Source organism: Hyperolius riggenbachi, chromosome 3, assembly GCF_040937935.1.
Source record: "Hyperolius riggenbachi isolate aHypRig1 chromosome 3, aHypRig1.pri, whole genome shotgun sequence".
In the NCBI taxonomy this organism is placed as follows: domain Eukaryota; kingdom Metazoa; phylum Chordata; class Amphibia; order Anura; family Hyperoliidae; genus Hyperolius; species Hyperolius riggenbachi.
In genome coordinates, this window is record NC_090648.1 from 352,557,812 (window position 1) to 352,579,636 (window position 21,825).

Genomic DNA, 21,825 nt, shown 5'->3' on the forward strand with positions numbered 1-21,825 from the left:
ATCTGCACAATATTTAACAGTGGTCCCTGCAGGTCAACTCCAGCATAGCAGGCAATATCCAACATAAACTGATGTAGTATACAACAGCTAAATGTGGCAAGCGGCCTCAAACCTGCTGAACAGTTTGACTAAACACCACTGTTCTCCACTCCTCCCTATGGCATTTGGCATGTTCTACATGATTGATAAATACTATCTGGTGAGCTATTAAGTCCAAATAACCTCTTAGAAATATGGTGATTGTGGACTTCTGCTGTAATGGGTGACCAGGCAAGGTAAGGCAAAGGTTTTTGAAGCAATACACTTAACTTTGTAATATTGCATAAAGACTAACTATAATTCAGTAAATTAAAAGGGCAATTATGCAGATGGTGGCAGCATATCCTTTCTACTAGCATTTACAACCTGTATGTAAAACAGTTATTTCACAGGATTCCTAACTAAGACTATAGTATGGTGTGTTCAAGTTTGCAGCCAGTTAATGGCATACATTTGAAAACATTGCACACTAAAAATATGGTGATATGATGAAATATTGGTAATATTTGCCGACATTTCACTGTAACTCGCCCTACTCTCACACAGAACCCTCCCCAGAAGGGCGGCTAATAACCCCCCTTGGTAACTAATAACCCCTCCCCCCCCCCCCCCCCCCCCCCAGGGGCACCTAACCTTAAACACTCCAGCAACAAAAATGGGCGCCCGTGCCGCCTGCTATGCAAGCTGCAGCTACAAATAGAGTATACTCCAGGCAGAACGGGCGCCCATTTTTGTTGCACTTTTTTAGATGCTTTGAGTCAGTGGACTAGTCCAGATCTTGGAAATAATAAATGAATGCTCTGTGCACATAATTACTCATGTAGAAAGGAAGGAAGAGTCTAAGCAGCCCACACTCCACAAAGAGCCCAGCTTCCAGGCTCAATGAACAGCAACTTCATCTTCAGTCAGTATTGATGTCATTTTCAAATAGCGACAAACTTTTTAAATAGCATTAAGTTATACAAAGGCTTGTGTAACACTAATAAGCTTTATAGAAATCTTCACTGAAACCACATATTGCTATGCTAAACAAATCACTCCAAAGAGCAAGTAATAAAGCAGCAGAAGTATGTAACACTCTGGTGAGCACCTGCAGCCCCTCAGTACTTAATGTTCCCGCCTCCACACTCTTTGCTGTAGGACCATGCTTGATAATCTGTATTTCTGTTACAAATTCTTACATTATTATGCATGCATGGAGCCTTGACATTTTCCACAATGCATCAGACAGTTATGTCACTAAATGTATCTCAAAGGAGCCCACTTTAGAGTAGTAAAACAAGACAGATCCATTTCTTGGCATAGACTAGCCAGGTAAAGGCATTGGGTACCTTTCATGCAATCCTGAACTCTCTGAATTAGTGACATTCTGTTACAGGCAGTCTGCAGTGCACACTACTGTATATTCCATGCTTTGCAGTGTACTTGCATTGTGTTGCTGCTTTCCTGTGAAACATGTAGCATAACCCTGGGCTAACACGATCCCACTCATCCCTTCCCCATGTTATGCTGGGAATACACCATACAATTTTCTGTAAGATTCTGATCGTAAATAGAATCGTAATCGAATTGCACAAAGAATCGTATTGTGTAGATTGGGTTTAATGCTGGGAATGCACCATACCATTTTCTGTTAGATTCTTCTGTTAGATTTTCTGTTAGAATGCATAATTAGATTATTTTCTGTAGAGAATGGTCATTATCTCTGGTGCATTGTCTTCTGTTAATCTCCTGCTGAGTAGAACAATGCCTAATTACTCGGCAGATGGATGGTAAGATAGATAAATTTTTGAACTTTATCTATCTGGCAGGTAAACCTAACAGAAAATTGTATGGTGTATTCCCAGCATAAGATTTACCTGCCAGATAGATACATTCCAAGATGTTGGAAATTATTTATCTAACCATCTATCTGCCTAGCAATTAGGCATTGTTCTACTCAGCAGGAGATAACCAGAAGACAATTCACCAGAGATGATGACCAGTCTCTACAGAAAATAATCTAATTATGCATTCTAACAGAAAATCTAACGGAAAAATCTAACAGAAGAATCTAATAGAAAATTGTATGGTGTATTCCCAGCATTAGATATCAGTGTTGTGTTAAAATCTAATAGAAAGGCTCTGCACTCTTGTGGTGTTTATTTATTCCAGACCTCAGAGAACTAGTCTCTCAGCCAGGTTTTGTTTAGCATGTGAATGCAGGATATCCCTAATGTCTAATGTGAGCCAAGCCTTTATACCTTATCATGTGCAGGAAGCCTAAAGAGGCCTAAGTCCCCATTGGAGCACAGCTGTGGCCTGACACATTTTTGCCACTGGGTAACACAGTCAGGTCACAAACACTACCATTCAGATGCATTAAAATACAGCAAAAAGGTGCTTGGTGACCTGACAAGCGTGCAGCTAAGCCATGAATCTTAAAGAGGCTTATAGCCAATTTTTTCAACATGCTAGACACATCCTGTTACACTCCTTCAATTTTTATTGGCCAATCACTGACCAATACATTTTACCACCTCCATGTAGTATGAGATATGCCTGCACAATCTGTTCATAGCATTGAAAACCGGTTGGTCCTCCTACTACATGGAGACAGTAAAATTAGCCAATCAAAACTGAAAGTGTGTACTAGGCTTTAGAGGTGAAAAGTTAATAGGGGCACTTTAACCTCTTAAGGACCACTAACCATATTAAAATGTCCTGTTTGCCTCTGTTAACGGCAAATAGACAGTTAAATATGTTGGTTGCCGCTGCTGCCACCACTGTGCATGCATGCGTGTGCAACTACTGAGACTGACACAGCTGTGATTGGTGAATGGGATCATGTGTTCCCTGCGCCAATCAAAGTGCATGTAAGGGAATGGTCATGGCTCCAAGGACAAGCCAATGATGTTTCCTGTAACTACACTCCCTGTGTGCTTTGAACTCAGTTCAGAGCACACAGAATAGTGTGTGTGGGGACATCTAGTGGTAAAATAAAAAATAAAAAAAAACACATTTTACACTATATTCTAGACAAAATAAACGCTTCTTCCCTCTTCCTCTGCCCACTATAGATACCAAAAAAGTGACAGCAATTTAAAATGGATGCATAAATAGTTACGTTAGAGAATCTAAGGGACCCACTTTTTTTTCCTATGTATGTCATGAGGGAATATTACTGTTTTTTGTTTTTGTTTTGTTTGCAAATAAGGTTTTGTAATTATTGATCAGGTACAAAAAAAAACAAAAAAAAAAAACACAAAACAGAAAATACTCCTTTATTTCAAAATAATATATTTTGCCATACATGGTACTAGGGACATAATTAAAATGTTGTGATAACCATGACAAATAAGCAAATAAAATGTGTGGGTTTTATTCACAGTAGCATTGTTTATTTTAAAACTGTAGGGGATGGAATTGAACTAATGGTGTATTTTTTTCATTGTTTACCCTTTAAAATGAATAGAAAGTAAAGTAATTACTGAAATCAAATATCACCTCCACAAAAGCTCAAATGGTGGTTAAAAAAACAAGGTGTTTTGGTGTGATAAGTAGTGATACATTTATTAGCGAATGGCCGGGGGGAGCTCTGACATGTGCCTTCCGGCACCAAAATTTACCTTCTTTGCCGCAAATCGCATCTTTTAGAATTTCCACACCTGCTATGTATGCAGCAATTGCATTTCTGCAAGCTCCTTTACTATGTCTGCCACTAATCAGGGCCTCCCAGTCCCCACCAGGGGGGTTCCTAAGCTGCGTACTCATTACTCGACGGGTCCAGCGACGTCCCCTTGACGCGACACTTCTTCCTGTTAGCGGGTTAAAGCACGAGGTCACGAAACGTACACTGTAGCTTTAGGGTTGGGCACCACCAGGGGGTCCTTAGGTTTAGGCACGGGGGGGGGGGTGTCTTAGTGTTGGGCACCACCAGATGGGTCTTAGGGTTAGGCTCCATCAGGGGAGGATCCTGTGTGAGAGTAGGGTCAGGCTTAGCCAAAGTAATATATCGGTAATGATTACCGATGATTTACTATCGGAATTCAGCAGTAAAATATTGCTAATTGTAGATATATTCTACTAACGGCAATCCCCTGCACCCTTTTTTCCCGGGCGCTTTTTTTTTTATTCATGTATGGTTCACAATGCAAAACAAATAACGCCACTTGCACATACAGGCTTTAGAGGTGAAAAGCTATTAGGGTCACTTTAGACTGTCTATACCAACTCACAATGCTTACTAGCACTTGCACATAATTTGATATAAAATAACTGGGATATTGTGAAGTCAGTAAACATTTAAATCCAGACAACAACATAGCAGAAATAGAAAATATTGTTCTACAAGTCACATTTCTGTTACAGGCCTACAGCCAATAACAAAGTATTTGACATTGATGATGAATTGCTGGACCTTCGTATTTTTGTAAATGATGTGAGTTGGTGCTGTAAGTGTTTCTGTAGCAGCTAGAATAAATTGCTCTGAAAGGTTTATCACTTGTGTATGTTGATGGCTTCTTTCCCCTCTGCTGTAATGTAAACTGCTGTAGTGGTATAATGACAAAATTGATTTATATGGGCAGTAATGCAGAATGGAGAATCAGTTTATATGCAGACGTGGAAGCAATAAAGATAACATACTTGACCATTAAATGCAGATGTAGAGCACAGGCAACTGGAATGCAACTCATGACAGCCCTTGCCTGGAAGGACCCTTTGCATAGAATGTACATTGCGCACTAAGACATGATACAGAAGAATTCTGGACACATTTCCCTGAAATCTTAAAGGGATACTGTAAGAGGGTCGGGTGAAATGAGTTGAAGTTACCCGGGGCTTCTAATGATCCCCCGCAGGCATCCTGTGCCCGTGCAGCCGCTCACCGATGCTCCGGCCCCGCCTCCGGTTCACTTCTGGAATTTCAGACTTTAAAGTCTGAAAACCACTGCGCCTGCGTTGCCGTGTCCTCGCTTCCCCTGATGTCACCAGGAGCGCACCGCGGAGGCACAGACCATACTGGGCCTGTGCAGTACGCTCCTGGTGCCATCAGCGGGAGTGAGGACACGGCAACGCAGGCACAGTGGTTTTCAGACTTTAAAGTCTGAAATTCCAGAAGTGAACCAGAGGCGGGGCTGGAGCATTGGGGAGTGGCTGCGCGGGCACAGGATGTCTGCGGGGGACCATTAGAAGCCCCGGGTAACTTCAACTCATTTTCCCCTGACACCCCTACAGTGTCCCTTTAAGTTGGGACAAACATCAGCAGTTTGTAAGGGTGAATCTCCTGAGAATATATAGTACAGAAGTGACTGCATAAAAGATAAAATTGCTTTAGAATATATCTTTTCAAATAAGATAGTGGATTGAATACACAGGAGTACAGAATAACATTTCTGTAAGTCCTGTATGATTTCATTCTGAAGATAGAACGTTACTTTACCACAGGGTGTATATAAATTTGCTGCCAAGGACTTCCATTAGTCTGGATAAATAGACCAGTGGGAAAATAAAGTATTGCAGGGTTCCCAGCCAGTATGTGATTGTGGAGCGTACAGACAGCTGTCAGTGGTTTTACAGTCCAGCAAGAATATTACAGAGGAAGAAAATAAAGGAATGCTGGGTGGTGGGACATCAACGTTTTGCTGGGCATGATTTGTAAATATGCCCTTGCTGGGGAAAAATCCCCTGCATCTCCAGGGAGCCCCAACTTTTTTTCCCTGGTAGTCTCTGCTGAGGCTATTGCAGCAAGGTGCAGGGATACTGGTGTTATACTTGCCTGTCTGCGTGTGCTGCAGTTTCTCTTCTCCTGCCTGCCTTGGGTTTACCAAAGATAGCCATCTCCCCCTAACATTCTTCTGTATGTGCTCCTCTGATATCACATGAGTGCTGACTGTGGGAGATGTTAATAAGAAGAGACCCACCAAGACTTTGAGGCAGTTGGGAGAATATGGACTGCAGTGCAATGCCAAGATAGATATCTTTATCATTATGCCACTTTGGATGGGGGGAGCATCGCTACACAAGATAAATTGGCACTGCTGAGGGGGACATGACTATATTTGGAGGACATGGGTATTCTGGGGCAAATTGATCATAGCTATAGGGTGAGCAAAGAGCTTGTTATGATTGGGGAAGTTCTACTGGCTGTACATTTATGAAGGGGGGGGGGACTTGATGGTTACACTTATTTTCCCCCAGCATATGGGTGTTCAGGCTATTGAGGTCACACGGTGTGGGTGGGGATTACTGTAGGGGTGGCCCCATCAATATTGCACACTGATTCCAGTTTATAATGTATATCGTGTGACAGCACTCAAGAAAAGCGGTCTGCATTGAGTCCTGCAGACAAATACATTGCAGTATTTTGTATCTATCAACGCCAATTGAGTTCTCAAGTACTGGCATACTATTTTGGATGTACAGTTTAGTGTTGCTAGGGACCAGAATTTGCTCAGCAGTCATAAAATCTATAGTCCCATGGTTTTCATTTTCTCTCTGTCTTATAAGGTCAGTGCTGAAATGCCATTTGCTAGTGAATTTTCAGACAGGCCATAAATAAACAAAGGCTAATTAAGGATGGCTGTAATGTCTGTGAAAAAATACAGGTCTATAAAAATGCATTGATTTTTTTCTCTGTACTTGATCAGCGGCATTGTCACATGGAATAACGAAATCAGTCTGATTTCTCAGTATGTTTCACTTACACAGAGACATTGGCGTAGTGGTTAGCTCTCTCGCCTTGCAGCGATGGGTCCCCGGTTCAAATCCAAGCCAGAGCACTATCTGCATGGAGTTTATATATTCTCCCCGTCTCTGTGTGAGTTTCCTCTGGGCACTCTGGTTTCCACCTACATCCCAACAACATACAGATAGGTTAATTGTCTTCCCCCTAAATTAGCCCTAGACTATGATACATACACTACACGATACATACATAGACATATGACTATGGTAGGGATTAGATTGTGAGTTCCATAGAGGGACAGTAAGGTGACAAGACTATATACTCTGTATAGTGTTATGGAAGATGTTGGCGCTATATAAATAATAAATAATAATTTGTAGCAGCAAAAAGTTCCCAGATGAAATTGTTCACTGGCACAACTCTTTGTAGCTTCATTAGCATGCATTGGAGTGAGCTAGCAGTATCTGATGCTGTTTATTTATGGAAGCTCATGCTAGAGTGAGCGCGAGCTTCCGTCAAATGTCCCGCATCGCTAGAGGATGCACTGGTGCGTCCTGGAGGAACGAGGAAGCCACTCTGCAGCCGCCATCCTGCATTAGGTGGTCGCAGAGTGGTTCAGGTGCCCATCAATAATACAATCTTACCCAATCTATGTATTAGAAGAGTAAACAACCGTAAGTGCATATACTGTACTGATACTTTACCAACCTCCATTTCAGTAATCTTCCTAAACACAATTAGTAAGTATTGCTACATGTATTTGAGGTTGCAGTAAGTTGCTTCGAACATTTTCCTGAGAAAGTCCATGGTTAAAAAGTAAGAAAAATAAAAACTCAGCGATGGCTGGGGATCACTTTGTACACCTCTGAAGTGTCACTGTGGGCTCACTTGCTGCCTTTTTGTTTCTTAAATGCCGCAATCAGGATTTTGTCTTTGGGTTATTACTACTTTATGTGGGCTTAAAGGACAACTGAAGTGAGAAGAATATGGAGGCTACTATATTTATTTCCTTTTTAAAAAAGCAATTGCATGTTAGCCCTGCTAAACTATTTGGCTGCAGTAGTGTCTGAATTGCACCAAAAACAAGCAAGCAGCTAATCTTGTCAGATCCGGCAATACTGTCAGAAACCCCTGATCTGATGCATGCTTGTTCAGGGACTATGGCTAAAAGTATTAGAGACAGGGGATCAGCAGGGCTGACCGGTAACTGGTATTGCTTAAAAAGGAAATATATATGGCAGCCTCCATAACCCTCTAGCTTCTATTGTCTTTTAGGTCGCATTTACAGTGGGACTTTGCGGTTTAATGCAACGTTAAAGTCGCAACGTGTCTGTGTTAAAGGGAAGGTTCAGGGAGGGGATTCAAAAAATAAAAATAAATTTCCACTTACCTGGGGCTTCCTCCAGCCCGTGGCAGGCAGGAGGTGCCCTCGCCGCCGCTCCGCAGGCTCCCGGTGGTCTCCGGTGCCCGACCCGACCTGGCCAGGCCGGCTGCCAGGTCGGGCTCCTCTGCGCTCCATTTCCTGGGACTTCTGCGTCCCACGACGGCGCGATGACGTCATCGGACGTCCGCCGGGCTGTACTGCGCATGCGCAGAACTACTGCGCATGCGCAGTACAGCCCGGCGGACGTCCGATGACGTCAGCGCGCCGTCGTGGGACGCAGAAGTCCCAGGAAATGGAGCGCAGAGGAGCCCGACCTGGCAGCCGGCCAGGTCGGGTCGGGCACCGGAGACCACCGGGAGCCTGCGGAGCGGCGGCGAGGGCACCTCCTGCCTGCCACGGGCTGGAGGAAGCCCCAGGTAAGTGGAAATTTATTTTTATTTTTTGAATCCCCTCCCTGAACCTTCCCTTTAAGAGGTAACGCACTGCAAGCAGTGAGTTACCACAACGCAACATTTTTTCATGCAACTTTAATGTCGCACTGTGAACAGCCCATAGGATTAGCATTGCAGTGCAGGAAGCTGCGTTATAAGACTTCATAACGTGCGACCATAACGTCCCACTGTGAATGCGACCTAAAGGTAGTGTTCCCCAACCCTGTCCTCAAGGCCCACCAACAGTGCACGTTTTGTGGAAATCCACAGAGGTAGTTGTTAACCACCCTGGCGTTCTGATTAAATCGCCAGGGTGGCTGCGGGAGGGTTTTTTTTAAATAAAAAAAAAACTATTTCATGCAGCCAACTGAAAGTTGGCTGCATGAAAGCCCACTAGAGGGCGCTCCGGAGGCGATCTTCCGATCGCCTCCGGCGCCCAGAATAAACAAGGAAGGCCGCAATGAGCGGCCTTCCTTGTTTTGCTTATATCGTCGCCATAGCGACGAGCGGAGTGACGTCATCGACGTCAGCCGACGTCCTGACGTCAGCCGCCTCCGATCCAGCCCTTAGCGCTGGCCGGAACTTTTTGTTCCGGCTGCGCAGGGCTCAGGCGGCTAGGGGGGCCCTCTTTCGCCGCTGCTCGCGGCGAATCGCCGCAGAGCGGCGGCGATCAGGCAGCACACGCGGCTGGCAAAGTGCCGGCTGCGTGTGCTGCACTTTATTTGATAAAAATCGGCCCAGCAGGGCCTGAGCGGCAGCCTCCGGCGGTGATGGACGAGCTGAGCTCGTCCAGACCGCTCAGGAGGTTAATCAGCTCTGCTTAGACACTACAGTGGTTTGCAAAAGTATTCGGCCCTATTGAAGTTTTCCACATTTTGTCACATTACTGCCACAAACATGAATCAATTTTATTGGAATTCCATGTGAAAGACCAATACAAAGTGGTGTACATGTGAGAAGTGGAATGAAAATCATACATGATTCCAAACATTTTTTACACATAAATAACTGCAAAGTGGGATGTGCGTAATTATTCGGCCCCCTTTGGTCTGAGTGCAGTCAGTTGCCCATAGACATTGCCTGATGAATGCTAATGAATGACTAAATAGAGTGCGCCTGTGTGTAATCTAATGTCAGTACAAATACAGCTGCTCTGTGACGGCCTCAGAGGTTGTCTAAGAGAATATTGGAAGCAACAACACCATGAAGTCCAAAGAACACACCAGACAGGTTAGGGATAAAGTTATTGAGAAATTTAAAGCAGGCTTAGGCTACAAAAAGATTTCCAAAGCCTTGAACACCCCATGGAGCACTGTTCAAGCGATCATTCAGAAATGGAAGGAGTATGGCACAACTGTAAACCTACCAAGACAAGGCCGTCCACCTAAACTCACAGGCCGAACAAGGAGAGCGCTGATCGGAAATGCAGTCAAGAGGCCCATGGTGACTCTGGCCGAGCTGCAGAGAACTACAGCTCAGGTGGGGGAATCTTCCATAAAGGCCAACTTTGTGCAGTACACGACTAATAGTTGTCCTATGGACAAAGTGGCAAGAAGAAAGCCATTGTTAACAGAAAAGCATAAGAAGTCCCGTTTGCAGTTTGCCACAAGCCATGTGGGGGACACAGCAAACATGTGGAAGAAGATGCTCTGGTCAGATGAGACCAAAATGGAACTTTTTGGCCAAAATGCAAAACGCTATGTGTGGCGGAAAACTAACACTGCACATCACTCTGAGCACACCATGCCCACTGTCAAATATGGTGGTGGCAGCATCATGCTCTGGGGGTGCTTCTCTTCAGTAGGGACAGGGAAGCTGGTCAGAGTTGATGGGGGGATGGATGGAGCCAAATACAGGGCAATCTTGGAAGAAAATCTCTTGGAGTCTGCAAAAGACTTGAGACTGGGGCGGAGGTTCACCTTCCAGCAGGACAACGACCCTAAACATAAAGCCAGGGCAACAATGGAATGGTTTAAAACAAAACGTATCCATGTGTTAGAATGGCCCAGTCAAAGTCCAGATCTAAATCCAATCGAGAATCTGTGACAAGATCTGAAAACTGCTGTTCACAAACGCTGTCCATCTCATCTGACTGAGCTGGAGCTGTTTTGCAAAGAAGAATGGGCAACAATTTTATTTCAGTCTCTAGATGTGCAAAGCTGGTAGAGACATACCCTAAAAGACTGGCAGCTGTAATTGCAGCAAAAGGTGGTTCTACAAAGTATTGACTCAGGGGGCTGAATAATTACGCACACCCCACTTTGCAGTTTTGTTTTTTTTAAAGGTTTGGAATCCTGTATGATTTTCATTCCACTTCTCACATGTACACCACTTTGTATTGGTCTTTCACGTGGAATTCCAATAAAATTGATTCATGTTTGTGGCAGCAATATGACAAAATGTGAAAAACTTCAAGGGGGCCGAATACTTTTGCAAACCACTGCAATTACCTCACCTGTGGATGTTTGTGGTTTCCTGCAAAACGTACTGTTGGTGGGCCTTGAGGACAGAGTTGGGGAACTCTGTTTTAAGGGATCGGGATCCCACTGTACTTAGCACAGTAGGTGGTAACTCTTCGTACTCAAATGAGGTGGTTTACTAGATGAGCTAACTAGAAGGAAGCAGTGATGAGCTAAGGGGTGGGAAAAGACACATTATTACAATTCACACAGACAGAGGTCTTCTTTCCCCCATAGGTAATAAAGAAATACAATGACAACAAATAAAGGATTTGGGAAAAACTGAGCTAGGACTCATAGTTCACGATCAAACCTGGCTGATAAACATCCTGGTTCCAAGCACGCAAATAATTTCCTACATATACAGTACATTCATATCAGGGGCGTCTCACCCACCAGGCAAGTATAGGCGGTTGCCTGGGGCGCCATGAGGTGGTGAGGCGCCACGAGGTGGTGAGGCGCCACGAGGTAGTGAGGCGCATTCCCCCGCCTCTGCTACCGTGACCATGTTTTTTTTTTGTTTTGTTTTTTTATATTATATTACCTCCCGACTCGGCACACTACCATGTGCTCAGCAGTGCCTCCACCTCCACTTCTCCCCAGCCAATAGAGCAATCAATACTGCTCTTCTCTGCCAGGCTCCTTCTTTAAAGCCGTGCCCCTTCTTCTCAGTAGCCACACAGGTAAAGTGTTTACCTCGTGTGGCCCAGCCTTTAACTCCGCCCCACGCCAGTCAAACCAGGAGCCAGCGGCCAGCCAGCTTATGCCCCCGACAGTCTGACCCCCCACCTGTGTCACTGGCTGCACACAGACACTGGAGCGAGACAGCCAGGGGACAAATGCAGTCACAGAGAGAAGAATCTGATGTGTCCGTGTTGGAGCCCCGCCCCCGCACAAGACAGCAACACAGCCCGGGAGAAGGGAAGTTTCTGCTCCAGTCCAGAGATGATAAGCTGCATGCACAGGCAGAAGAGAAGGTATGCAGGCAGGCTGCTAAGAACACTTCCTGTCCTGTGTGCAGACTCCCAGTACGGTTATAACTGCTAGAATGTGCCCTGTTTTTTTGATACTAGAGTTTTCTTTGAAAGCTGGTTAGGCTGTAGGCTGGTAAAGCTGTAAACCTGTGCTTTAGTGCTGTGCTGTCTCTCCCTCTCCCCTCTCTGTTCCTCTGCCCCCTCTTCCATCTTATGCAGTCTCTACCCCTCTCTGTTCCTCTGCCCCCTCTTCCATCTTATGCTGTCTCTACCCCTCTCTGTTCCTCTGCACTCTCTTCCATCTTATGCTGTCTATCCCTCCCCCTCTCTGTTCCTCTACCCCCCTCTTACATCTTATGCTGCCTCTCCCTCTCTACTCTTTCCCTCTGCTCGGATTACGTGTATTTTCTGGTGAAACGCTTCCGCATTACGATTATTTTCCTGGGGGAGAGGGGTTGGGGGGGGGGGCACAGGTTTTCTCGCCTGGAGTGACAAAATGACTAGAGGCACCCCTGATTCATATGTTCTTCCCCCTACCTAGTTTATATGTTCCAGTTTTGGATCTGTTAAGGTAGCCTACACACAATACAATATAACGATACGGCAATTTGATACAAACTATCTGTTGTATAGGAAAAACAAACGCTTTTTAAAAAAAAAAAATTCTAGGGTCTTTTTCTCAAAAAAACTTGATCAGGAATGGTGGAAATTTGTGTACAAATTTTTCAGAAGATAGAAAGGTGTAGACTAGATTGTCGGTAAGTTTGTTTTTAAACCCAAGCCCCTTTTTCATAATATTTTTTTTCTTTTCATAATTGGGGAAAAGTTGAGTACATGTTTGTGATAAATTGGTCAGAATTTTTAAATGTTACAATTAATCCGAAAAATTCATTGTACATCTCGGATTGAAAAGAAATATTAAAAATTGTATTGTGTGTGGCCACCTTTAAGTTGCAGCTGGCCACACACGATACACTATATGGAATTGCAGTCCTATAGGGGTGTCCTTTGTGTAGCAGGTTCCAAGAAGGAGACCACACTGCTGTGAATAAAGGTGTGTATGCAATCTTGATTAGCCAATTCTACCACCTCCATATAGTAGGAGAAATTAATTAGAGCTTATGTACACAATCTGTTTAAAGTTTTCAAAATCTTTCGGCCCTCATACTACATGGAAGTAGTAAAATTGGCCAATGAAGATTAGATGTATGCACCAAGCTTTAGCAGAGTTGACCGTCAATCCTGAATTATCTGGCAGGTCTTGCTGATGATGATTTAGGGTGCGTTTTACCACTTCCATGCAGTATGAGAACTTGCCTACACAATTTGTTCATAGTATTCAAAATCTGTTGGCACGCATGCTAAGTGGTAAAATTGAACAGTCATTGGCCAATCAAAATTGGATATGTATATGGTCTATTAGGTTTAATGGTCCAAAAACCTCACACTTTGTTGTTTTTGAAATGTGATAGACTACCTGTGCACCAAAACATCAGTTATTTCCTCAGTAACCATAGCAACCCATGAACTTTTCTTTTGCAGGCAAGACTCAAGGAATGCATCTACAAAGTATGGCCAAGGTAAGTGTCACAGGTTCTGAATTGTGCAACATAGTTACAGTAATTCAAGTCCCAAACACGTACTGGGGAACATTTATTTTCAATCTTTTTTTCTACAAATATCTAGTAAAACACATTATTCAGCAAAGACGAGCAGTTTACAGTTTGATCTCTATTACATTGTAATTCATGAAACTGATAAAATTATATAAGCTACCATACAGCTGCCTTTTTCAACTTATTTTACCCTGGAGGAACCCTTTTAATGATATTTTGATATCATTAAAACTCTGCTTGATAGATAATAGTTAGCAGGTGAAGTTTGCGGGGAAGAGGGAATTTATTTTGCAGGTGTGGTCTTTACATTTGTGCTTTTACATTATTTTTGTAGTGTAACAGCCTCCTTGATTGGCCACCATTCCACGTTCCAGCTTTACAGCTTGCACCCTGTAAAGGCAATCTTTAATATTGTACCTCTTTTTTTTTATAGCGCCTTTTATTATACTACCTTTCCTATCATAATGCTTATTACTAGGCTTCTTAATGTAATGACTCCCATTTATAAAGCTTCATTTAACTGTGGCCCCAATTCTAGTATGCTTTATTATGAGTGCAGCTGGAACTCTGCATGGAAAAATATTGAGTGAGAAGGACACAGTGAAGCTCAGGAGGTACATTTAAAACTTTCTCACCCTACCAGATATCCTGACATCAAACCAACCAAACGTTGATTCGGGTAATACCTTTAACCTTCTGCCGCCCGCGTCACGCCAGCAGGCGTGGCCGCGGCGGCAGCCCCAGGACCGCCTAACGCCAATTGGCGTAAAGTCCTGGGGCTCTGTTTTGCATGAGATCGCGCGCATGGTGCGCGCGCATCTCATGCTCGGAGGGCGGAGCTCCGCCCCGCCTTCAGTCTCCGAGCGGCTATTGCTGCTCGGGAGACTGTTAGACGGCAATCGCGCCGTCTATTTACTAGGTGCAGCACTGCGATGAGCAGCAGCGCTGCACTGGGGACAGCCGTGTGACACGGCTGTCCCCATGGGGGACAAGAGAGCGATCGGCTCTCATAGGCAGAAGCCTATGACAGCTGATCGCCATAATTGGCTGGCTGTGGGGAGGGAGGGAGGGAGGGAGGGAGGGTGGGAATAAACTTACAGAAACGGGTTTTTTTTAAAAAAAACAAAACAACAATATTTATTTTAAAAAAACAAACATGGGGGGAGCGATCAGACCCCACCAACAGAGAGCTCTGTTGGTGGGGAGAAAAGGGGGGGGGGATCACTTGTGTGCTGAGTTATGCGGCCCTGCAGCTTGGCCTTAAAGCTGCAGTGGCCATTTTAGCTAAAAATTGCCTGGTCACTAGGGGGGTTTAGCCCTGCAGTCCTCAAGTGGTTAATGACTAACTGTACATGGTTTATTGCAAACTTTTAAAACATTAAGCTTGCAATAAACCACGTACAGTTAGTCATTAACCAGTTCAGCCTTCAGTCGTTTTCACTTTATGCATCCGAGCAATGTTCACCTCCCATTCATTAGCCTATAACTTTATCACTACTTATCACAATGAACTGATCTATATCTTGTTTTTTCCGCCACCAATTAGGCTTTCTTTGGGGGGGTACATTTTGCTAAGAGCCACTTTACTGCAAATGCATTTTAACAGGAAGAATAAGAAAAAAAATGAAAAAATTTATTATTTGTCAGTTTTCGGCCATTATAGTTTTAAAATAAAACATGCCTCCATAATTAAAACCCACGTATTGTATTTGCCCATATGTCACGGTTATTTCACCGTTTAAATGATGTCCCTGTCACAATGTATCGCAACAATATTTTATTTGGAAATAAAAGAGCATTTTTTCCGTTTTGCATCCATCACTGTTTACAAGCTTATAAAAAAAAAAAGAGAGAGAAATATTTCATCTTTACATAGATATTTAAAAAGTTTAGACCCTTAGGTAAATATTTATGTGTTTTTTTTGTTTTTTTTTTATAGTAATGTTTTTTTTTTTATTAAACATTTTATGTAAGCATTTTTGGGAGGGTGGGATATAAATAGTGTTTTATTGGGGGAAATATTTGTGTATTGTAATGTTTGTTTACTTTTACTTGTAGTTTTACTTTTTGGCCACAAGATGGCAATCTTGAGTTTGTTTACATGACGTCACTCTAAGCGTACAATGTACGCTTAGAGGGACAGAGCTTCAGAAAAAGCGTAGCTTCCGAGAGAAGCTGTCACTTTTTCAGCGGGGGAGAGGAATCAGTGATCGGCACCATAGCCCGATACATTGATTCCTGGGCTACCGAATCCGCGGCTGGGAGTGCGCGTGCACGCGCGGGAGCGCGCGGACGTGCACGTGGCCTCCTGGACGTAGGTACTACGTCCTGGAGGCATAAATGGTTAAAGGTATTACCTGAATCAATGTTTGTTGGTTTGATGTCTGCATATCTGCTCCATTAATAACACCAGACCATTCCTCGTTCACCCCACCAGCTGAGCCAACAACCTCTCCTGAGGCCTCCCCCTCAGTGGATGGAAAAATGCCTGGGAACCCCTACAGGGTCCTCAAGGAACCCTGAGATTCCAGGAAACCCCTGGTTGAGAGAGCCTGCCACACAGAACTTATTCATAACTGTATTTTAAAATACTGTCATTCCGAAAATGTTACAAATGTCAACACTTTTGGAAAGTCCACTGTGTAGCATTAATAATCCTAGCTAGTCATGCTGGTAGCCAAAATGTTATGATGGTTGTAAACTTTTGCAAAATGTCTATAAATCTATTTTTTAAAATATATATTTATATTGTCATTCAGCTTCACCTTCTTACCTTAGTATCTTGCATAATTTCTTCTGCAATCATCTATTATAATGTACCCCGCAGGCCAGTTTGGGATTATTCTACTTACTGGCCATGGTGAAGCTAGCCATGTGTTAAGTATGTTATAATCTGTCACTCAGCCTCCTGTGATGGGATAGACGACTCATGTAAGCTGAAGTCTAGCAATCTTGGAAGATGGCTTCAGTCTGTTAAATGACCATCTCTATAACATACAGCCCCATATGCAATTATCTTTTTCTCCTTGAGTTTTCTCCTACGTGATATTTTTAAACTTGTCAATAACATTTCTTTTAAGCCACTAGCAAGCAAAAAAATACTCAAAAGAATTTTTTTTATAAAATTTTTTTTAACCACTTCGCATCCAGACCTTGTTTTCAACTTATTGACCAGAGCAGTTTTGACAGTTTAGCTATGTCCCTATTTAATCAGAAATAACTTTATCCCTACTTATGACACAGAAATGAAATATATATTGTTTTTTTCAAGACAAACTAGGCTTTCATTGTATGCCATTTTTTCCCTCAAACAATTTTGTTTTCTATGAATTTTAATGGGAAAACAAAGAAAAAATAGAAAAAACATGTATTTCTCAGTTTTACCAATTCCAGTTTAAAAATAAAAAGTGCTACTGTCGATAAAAAACACACATTTTGTTTGGCTATTCTTACTGCTTATCACAAAACTTCGATTATGTTCCGGTCACAATTTATGGTGAAGATATTTGATTCTGAAATAGTGCTACAAAGTGTGTTTTTCACTATGAAATGAGAAAATAAAGTACCTTTAATAGTAAAAATCAATCTCATTAGCTCAGGAAACTTATATTCCCATTCACCAATTAGTCCTGCATCAGATGGTGCCAGAAATATGCACAGGAGCAAGCCCAATCCTGCACAGCACTGCTTCTGCTACAACAGTGTTTCTCAACATTTTATAAGTGTGTACCCCTTTTAAAACCCTGTACTCATCGAGTACCCCCTAGCATAGTAAACATGATCACAAGTACCCCTTGACATATATATATTTAATCGTAGTACATGATAATTGGTTCTAAACAATGTGCAAGCATTTATTACTGCTTTTAATTAGCTAAAATACTAATTTAATGTTATTTAAATAAGAATTATAATTTTCTAAATCTCTAAATTTGTTATTTTTGGTTAAGTATATCAAGCCCGAGTACCCCCTGGACCCATCAGAAGTACCCCCTGGGGTACGCGTACCGCATGTTGAGAACCTAGGTGCTACAAGACGTATATCTACTGACCTGTGGCTTAGATGAAGTCCCAGAGGACGTATATCTACTGACCTGTGGACGAAGTGGTTAAAAATACTTTTTCACTTACCGTACCTTTTAAGTACTTTTTCAATTAAAAAATGCTGAAAATCTATTTTAAAAAGACGTTGAAAAATTATCTCCTAGGAGAAAGCTCTGGTGAAAAAGTGAATTGCATATGGTCCACTCTCTCTTAGGGCTTGTTCACACTATGAGCGTTTGCGTTTGTTTTTTTTAAGCGCTGGCGATTTTGTAAATTGCTCTAAAAGCACTTGTGCAATGATTTCTTATGGGAGTGTTCATATATGAGTGCTCCTCCTTTCTTTTGAATTGCAAACGCGCCTCCTGTACCATTTTTTCTCAGCGTTTGTGTTCAATAGAAAGTATAAGGAAATTGCAAAGTGCTTGAAAAAGCGCTTTGAATAGCGATTTCTTGAGCGCGTTAATGAATAAGTACATTCATTTCTGGGTACAAGAGTTCACTTCCTGACTGACGTCAGGAAGTGTCAAAATTAATCGGTCAGCAAAAGCAAAGCAAAGCACAGGGAAAAGAGCTTTTAGAGTCGCTCAACAAATCGCTCAGTGCTTGTGATTGCGCTAGCGATTTGTAATGTGAAAAAGGCCTAACATTATGTTGCACCTTCTCTGGTAATGTGACCGCTACCTGCTAATGTGCATGAATAATGAACTTTCCATAGAGCTGTCAATATAACCCAGGACTGGCTTGCAGATAGTAGATGCAGGTAAATCTAGCCAGGCAAGTCTCTAGTCTTCACGATGTTACTTAAAGAGACTCCGTAACAAAAATTGCATCCTGTTTTTATCATCCTACAAGTTCCAAAAGCTATTCTAATGTGTTCTGGCTTACTGCAGCACGTTTTACTATCACCATCTCGGTAATAAATCAATGTATCTTTCCCTTGTCAGACTTGTCAGCCTGTGTCTGCCAAGTTCTTCAGTGTTGTGGTTCTGCTATGCACTCCCCCCTCAGGGGGGAAAGAAACACACAAATGATCTCTTGAGATTCAAAAGGAATGCTGTATACAGCCTGCTTGTGTATGGATGTATTTTCTATGTGTGGACATACTGTACATCAACCTACTTCCTGTTTTGGTGGCCATTTTGTTTGTTTATAAACAAACTTTTTAAAACTGTTTTTAACCACTTTTAATGCGGCGGGGAGCGGCGAAATTGTGACAGAGGGTAATAGGAGATGTCCCTTAACGCACTGGTATGTTTACTTTTGTGCGATTTTAACAATACAGATTCTCTTTAAGGATGTTCTTATCTAAGCTCATAAAAGACCATGAGCAGTAATTTGGCAATAACCTTTTCTTTTTACTGTGTACTGCGGATGAGTTTGTGAAAATGTCAAAATCGACTTTGCATCATGCGGTGCTATTTTGATAAGAATTTTGTGAAAAGGATCATTGCCACAATTATTTTCTCTTAGCGGAAATATAAGTCGGAACAGAGAACTTGACTTGCCTCTTCCAAATGTATCTAACTACTGCAATCTTAACAATTGCAGCAACCTTTTCCTCCTCACTACTTCCAGCTAGAACTTAAAAGGGCACATGGCAAAAAACTGTAAAGTTCTAAATAAATACGTACACCTACACATGTTTGTCCCAGAGTGAATGCACTGCTACTCTTTTACTTTCTGTTGTGATATAAGCCGACCTAAGTCTATAATAATAAATCCCGAGCCCAGGCTTTATTTTTGCTGGCTTAAGAATTCTCAGAAACATTCTGCAGAGCTGCACCTGACAGGAGAGGAAATATTTTACAATGGGTAAACACTGACTAAATAATTTATAAATGTTTTCTACAAAAAAAAAAGAAATTGTATTCATTGCAATATTTTCACAAGTTCCTCTTTAGTGCTTGGACAGGAGCCTTAAAAATTATTTCTTCCTTCTCCTGCACAATGTAATACATTTAGTTTCAAAAAGTGTAAAACATTGTTTTCACACAAAAAAATGAAATAAGACATTAGAATGATTTTAGCCAATTGCCATGTTTACTGTACCACACACCTTGGCAAATACTGCAGAAGTTCCAGATTGCAGCACCCAGTTCTGATGGTCTCTCAATGGCAAGGGCCACCTGATGAGGATTGTGCAGGTTGCCCTCTTTATTTCTTTTAGCCTGTAAGTGTAGCTCCAGTCAGGCACCTGGCACAAGCATGTCACCAGTGGAGTTGCTTCTTCTCATTTTACATACACAGTTTGGTTGAGAGACTTAAAAATTTCAAGAGCCAGGTAAGCAGCATTTTTAAATCGGATTCAGTAATGTTACCATCAATATTCCTCTCAACTTAGGTTTGCTTTATCAGGCAGAGAGGTCAGGTTAAAGAGAAACTCCAACCTAGAATTGAACTTTATCCCAATCAGTAGCTGATACCCCCTTTTACATGAGAAATATGATTTTCACAAACAGACCACCAGGGGGCGCTGTATGACTGATTTTTTGCTGAAACCCCTCCCACAAGAAGCTCTGAGTACCGCGGTACTCTGGGCAAACTGCCACAGTGTAACAATGTTCACAGACAGGAATTAGCTGTTTACAGCTGTCTGTAACAGCCAAAACCGCTAGGGGCAGCTACATAACCTGCCCACAGTAGCAATGTCGCCATGTAATAAATGTCAGAATGTGAATCTGGGAGAGGAAAGATTTAACAATGGGCAAACACTGACTAAATCATTTATACATAATTATGGTAAAAAATTAAGCACTTTTTTACTACATTATTTTCACTGGAGTTCCTCTTTAAGGGAAATAAGCAGAGAACATTATAGTGGGTATTTCTATTGTAATTGGTATGTGTTACTGGGAAGCTACTCGGTGTAAAGCAGCTTTCAGCCAGTTTGTAGTTATTATTGTGCATGATAAACTCTGGCCTTGGTTTGCTCTACAGCTGGGATGGGTTCATTTTACAGTCTTCTAATCCCAGTTATATAGCCTTTTATTCATGACAGATCGCTACATTGCCTCTAAAATACACATTAATTTTGTCTCCATCCTCTAAACACATTTATTAAGTTTCATCCCCTGCAGACCCACCCACACATGTTATTTACCATTTATAGACATTTCTCCTCACGCCATCATTTGCTGTGTAAAGCAACAATGGAAAATTCTGCATCTGCCCATTCTCGCTGCAGCACTGGGAGGCTATCCACTCACATCTCAACCAAAATCCCTCCGTATCTTCCATGTTATTGTATAAAGAAGATGTTTGAAAAAAGTCCTCACACAATACTGAAAGCCTGGTTTATACAGTATTTATACCACCTGACTACACTGTGATAGCATCTGCACCAATGGAAATAATGACGTGCCGTGATCAACCCTGGAGTCACAGGGATAGTCCGTATCAATAGTCAGGATCCGCACCGTCTAAAATGGGTATTTATTAAAGCTCTTTAAAACATTACAAAATTGAAAAAATTGTGTGCCGGGTCACCATTGACACACGGCGTTTCGGATATACTCCTTCTTCAGAATGGTTCCAGTACACACTACCATATTTTGTTCAGGCCTGCCCTATATATATAGTGGCAGAGGACCTGATAGAAGACTGCATCACCACCTGACTACTAAGTTATATTTAAACCACAAAATGGAAGAAATGCTTATTTAACATGATAAACCTGTGTATGTACAGTGCTAATCATACAGATAACTAGGCAGTGTTCCCTTTTCTGCCTGAAACAGTTAATATTTAGGTATACAAGTGACATCTCCAGGCAGGATATAGTAGCAGTCACTGATAAGGAATTACAGTGCTAAAACCATTTCCTTGCTGAGAACAGCTTCTGAGAGCAGGGAAATGATCAAAAAAGGTCAGTCGTTTATATATTTTAGCTTATAGTAGACTGAAAGACTGTGTCAGCATATGAGACAATACAATATTAAACATTATTTTCTTAGCTAATGCACACAAAATAAAACTGCAGGATTCTAAAAAAAAAAAAGAAAACAAAAGGGGGGGGGGGGGGCGCATTTATAGGAATAGAAGGATAGATTAAAAAAAATGTCATCAGTTTTGCCCCGAGTTTCCCCATTAGTATCTCATCAGAATATATGAAGAAGCAGTAGAGTGTTGCACTGTGTCAGCCATCAGTAAAAGCAAGGAGTTTTGAATCAGGATGATACCATTTATTGGCTAAATTATAGATGAATAATATA

At 42.1% G+C, this 21,825-nt stretch overlaps 1 protein-coding gene across 5 annotated transcripts in view; it reads left to right on the forward strand.

Moving 5' to 3' along the window:
* The window catches only part of PDLIM7 (PDZ and LIM domain 7), a 184,574-nt gene that overhangs the window by 141,851 nt on the left and 20,898 nt on the right, over positions 1 to 21,825 (forward strand). For all 5 annotated transcript variants that reach the window (XM_068277082.1, XM_068277084.1, XM_068277086.1 and 2 more), the window contains exon 6: positions 13,497 to 13,534. In XM_068277082.1, the coding sequence (XP_068133183.1) occupies positions 13,497 to 13,534 (38 nt within the window). The remainder of the gene's footprint in view (positions 1 to 13,496; positions 13,535 to 21,825) is intronic.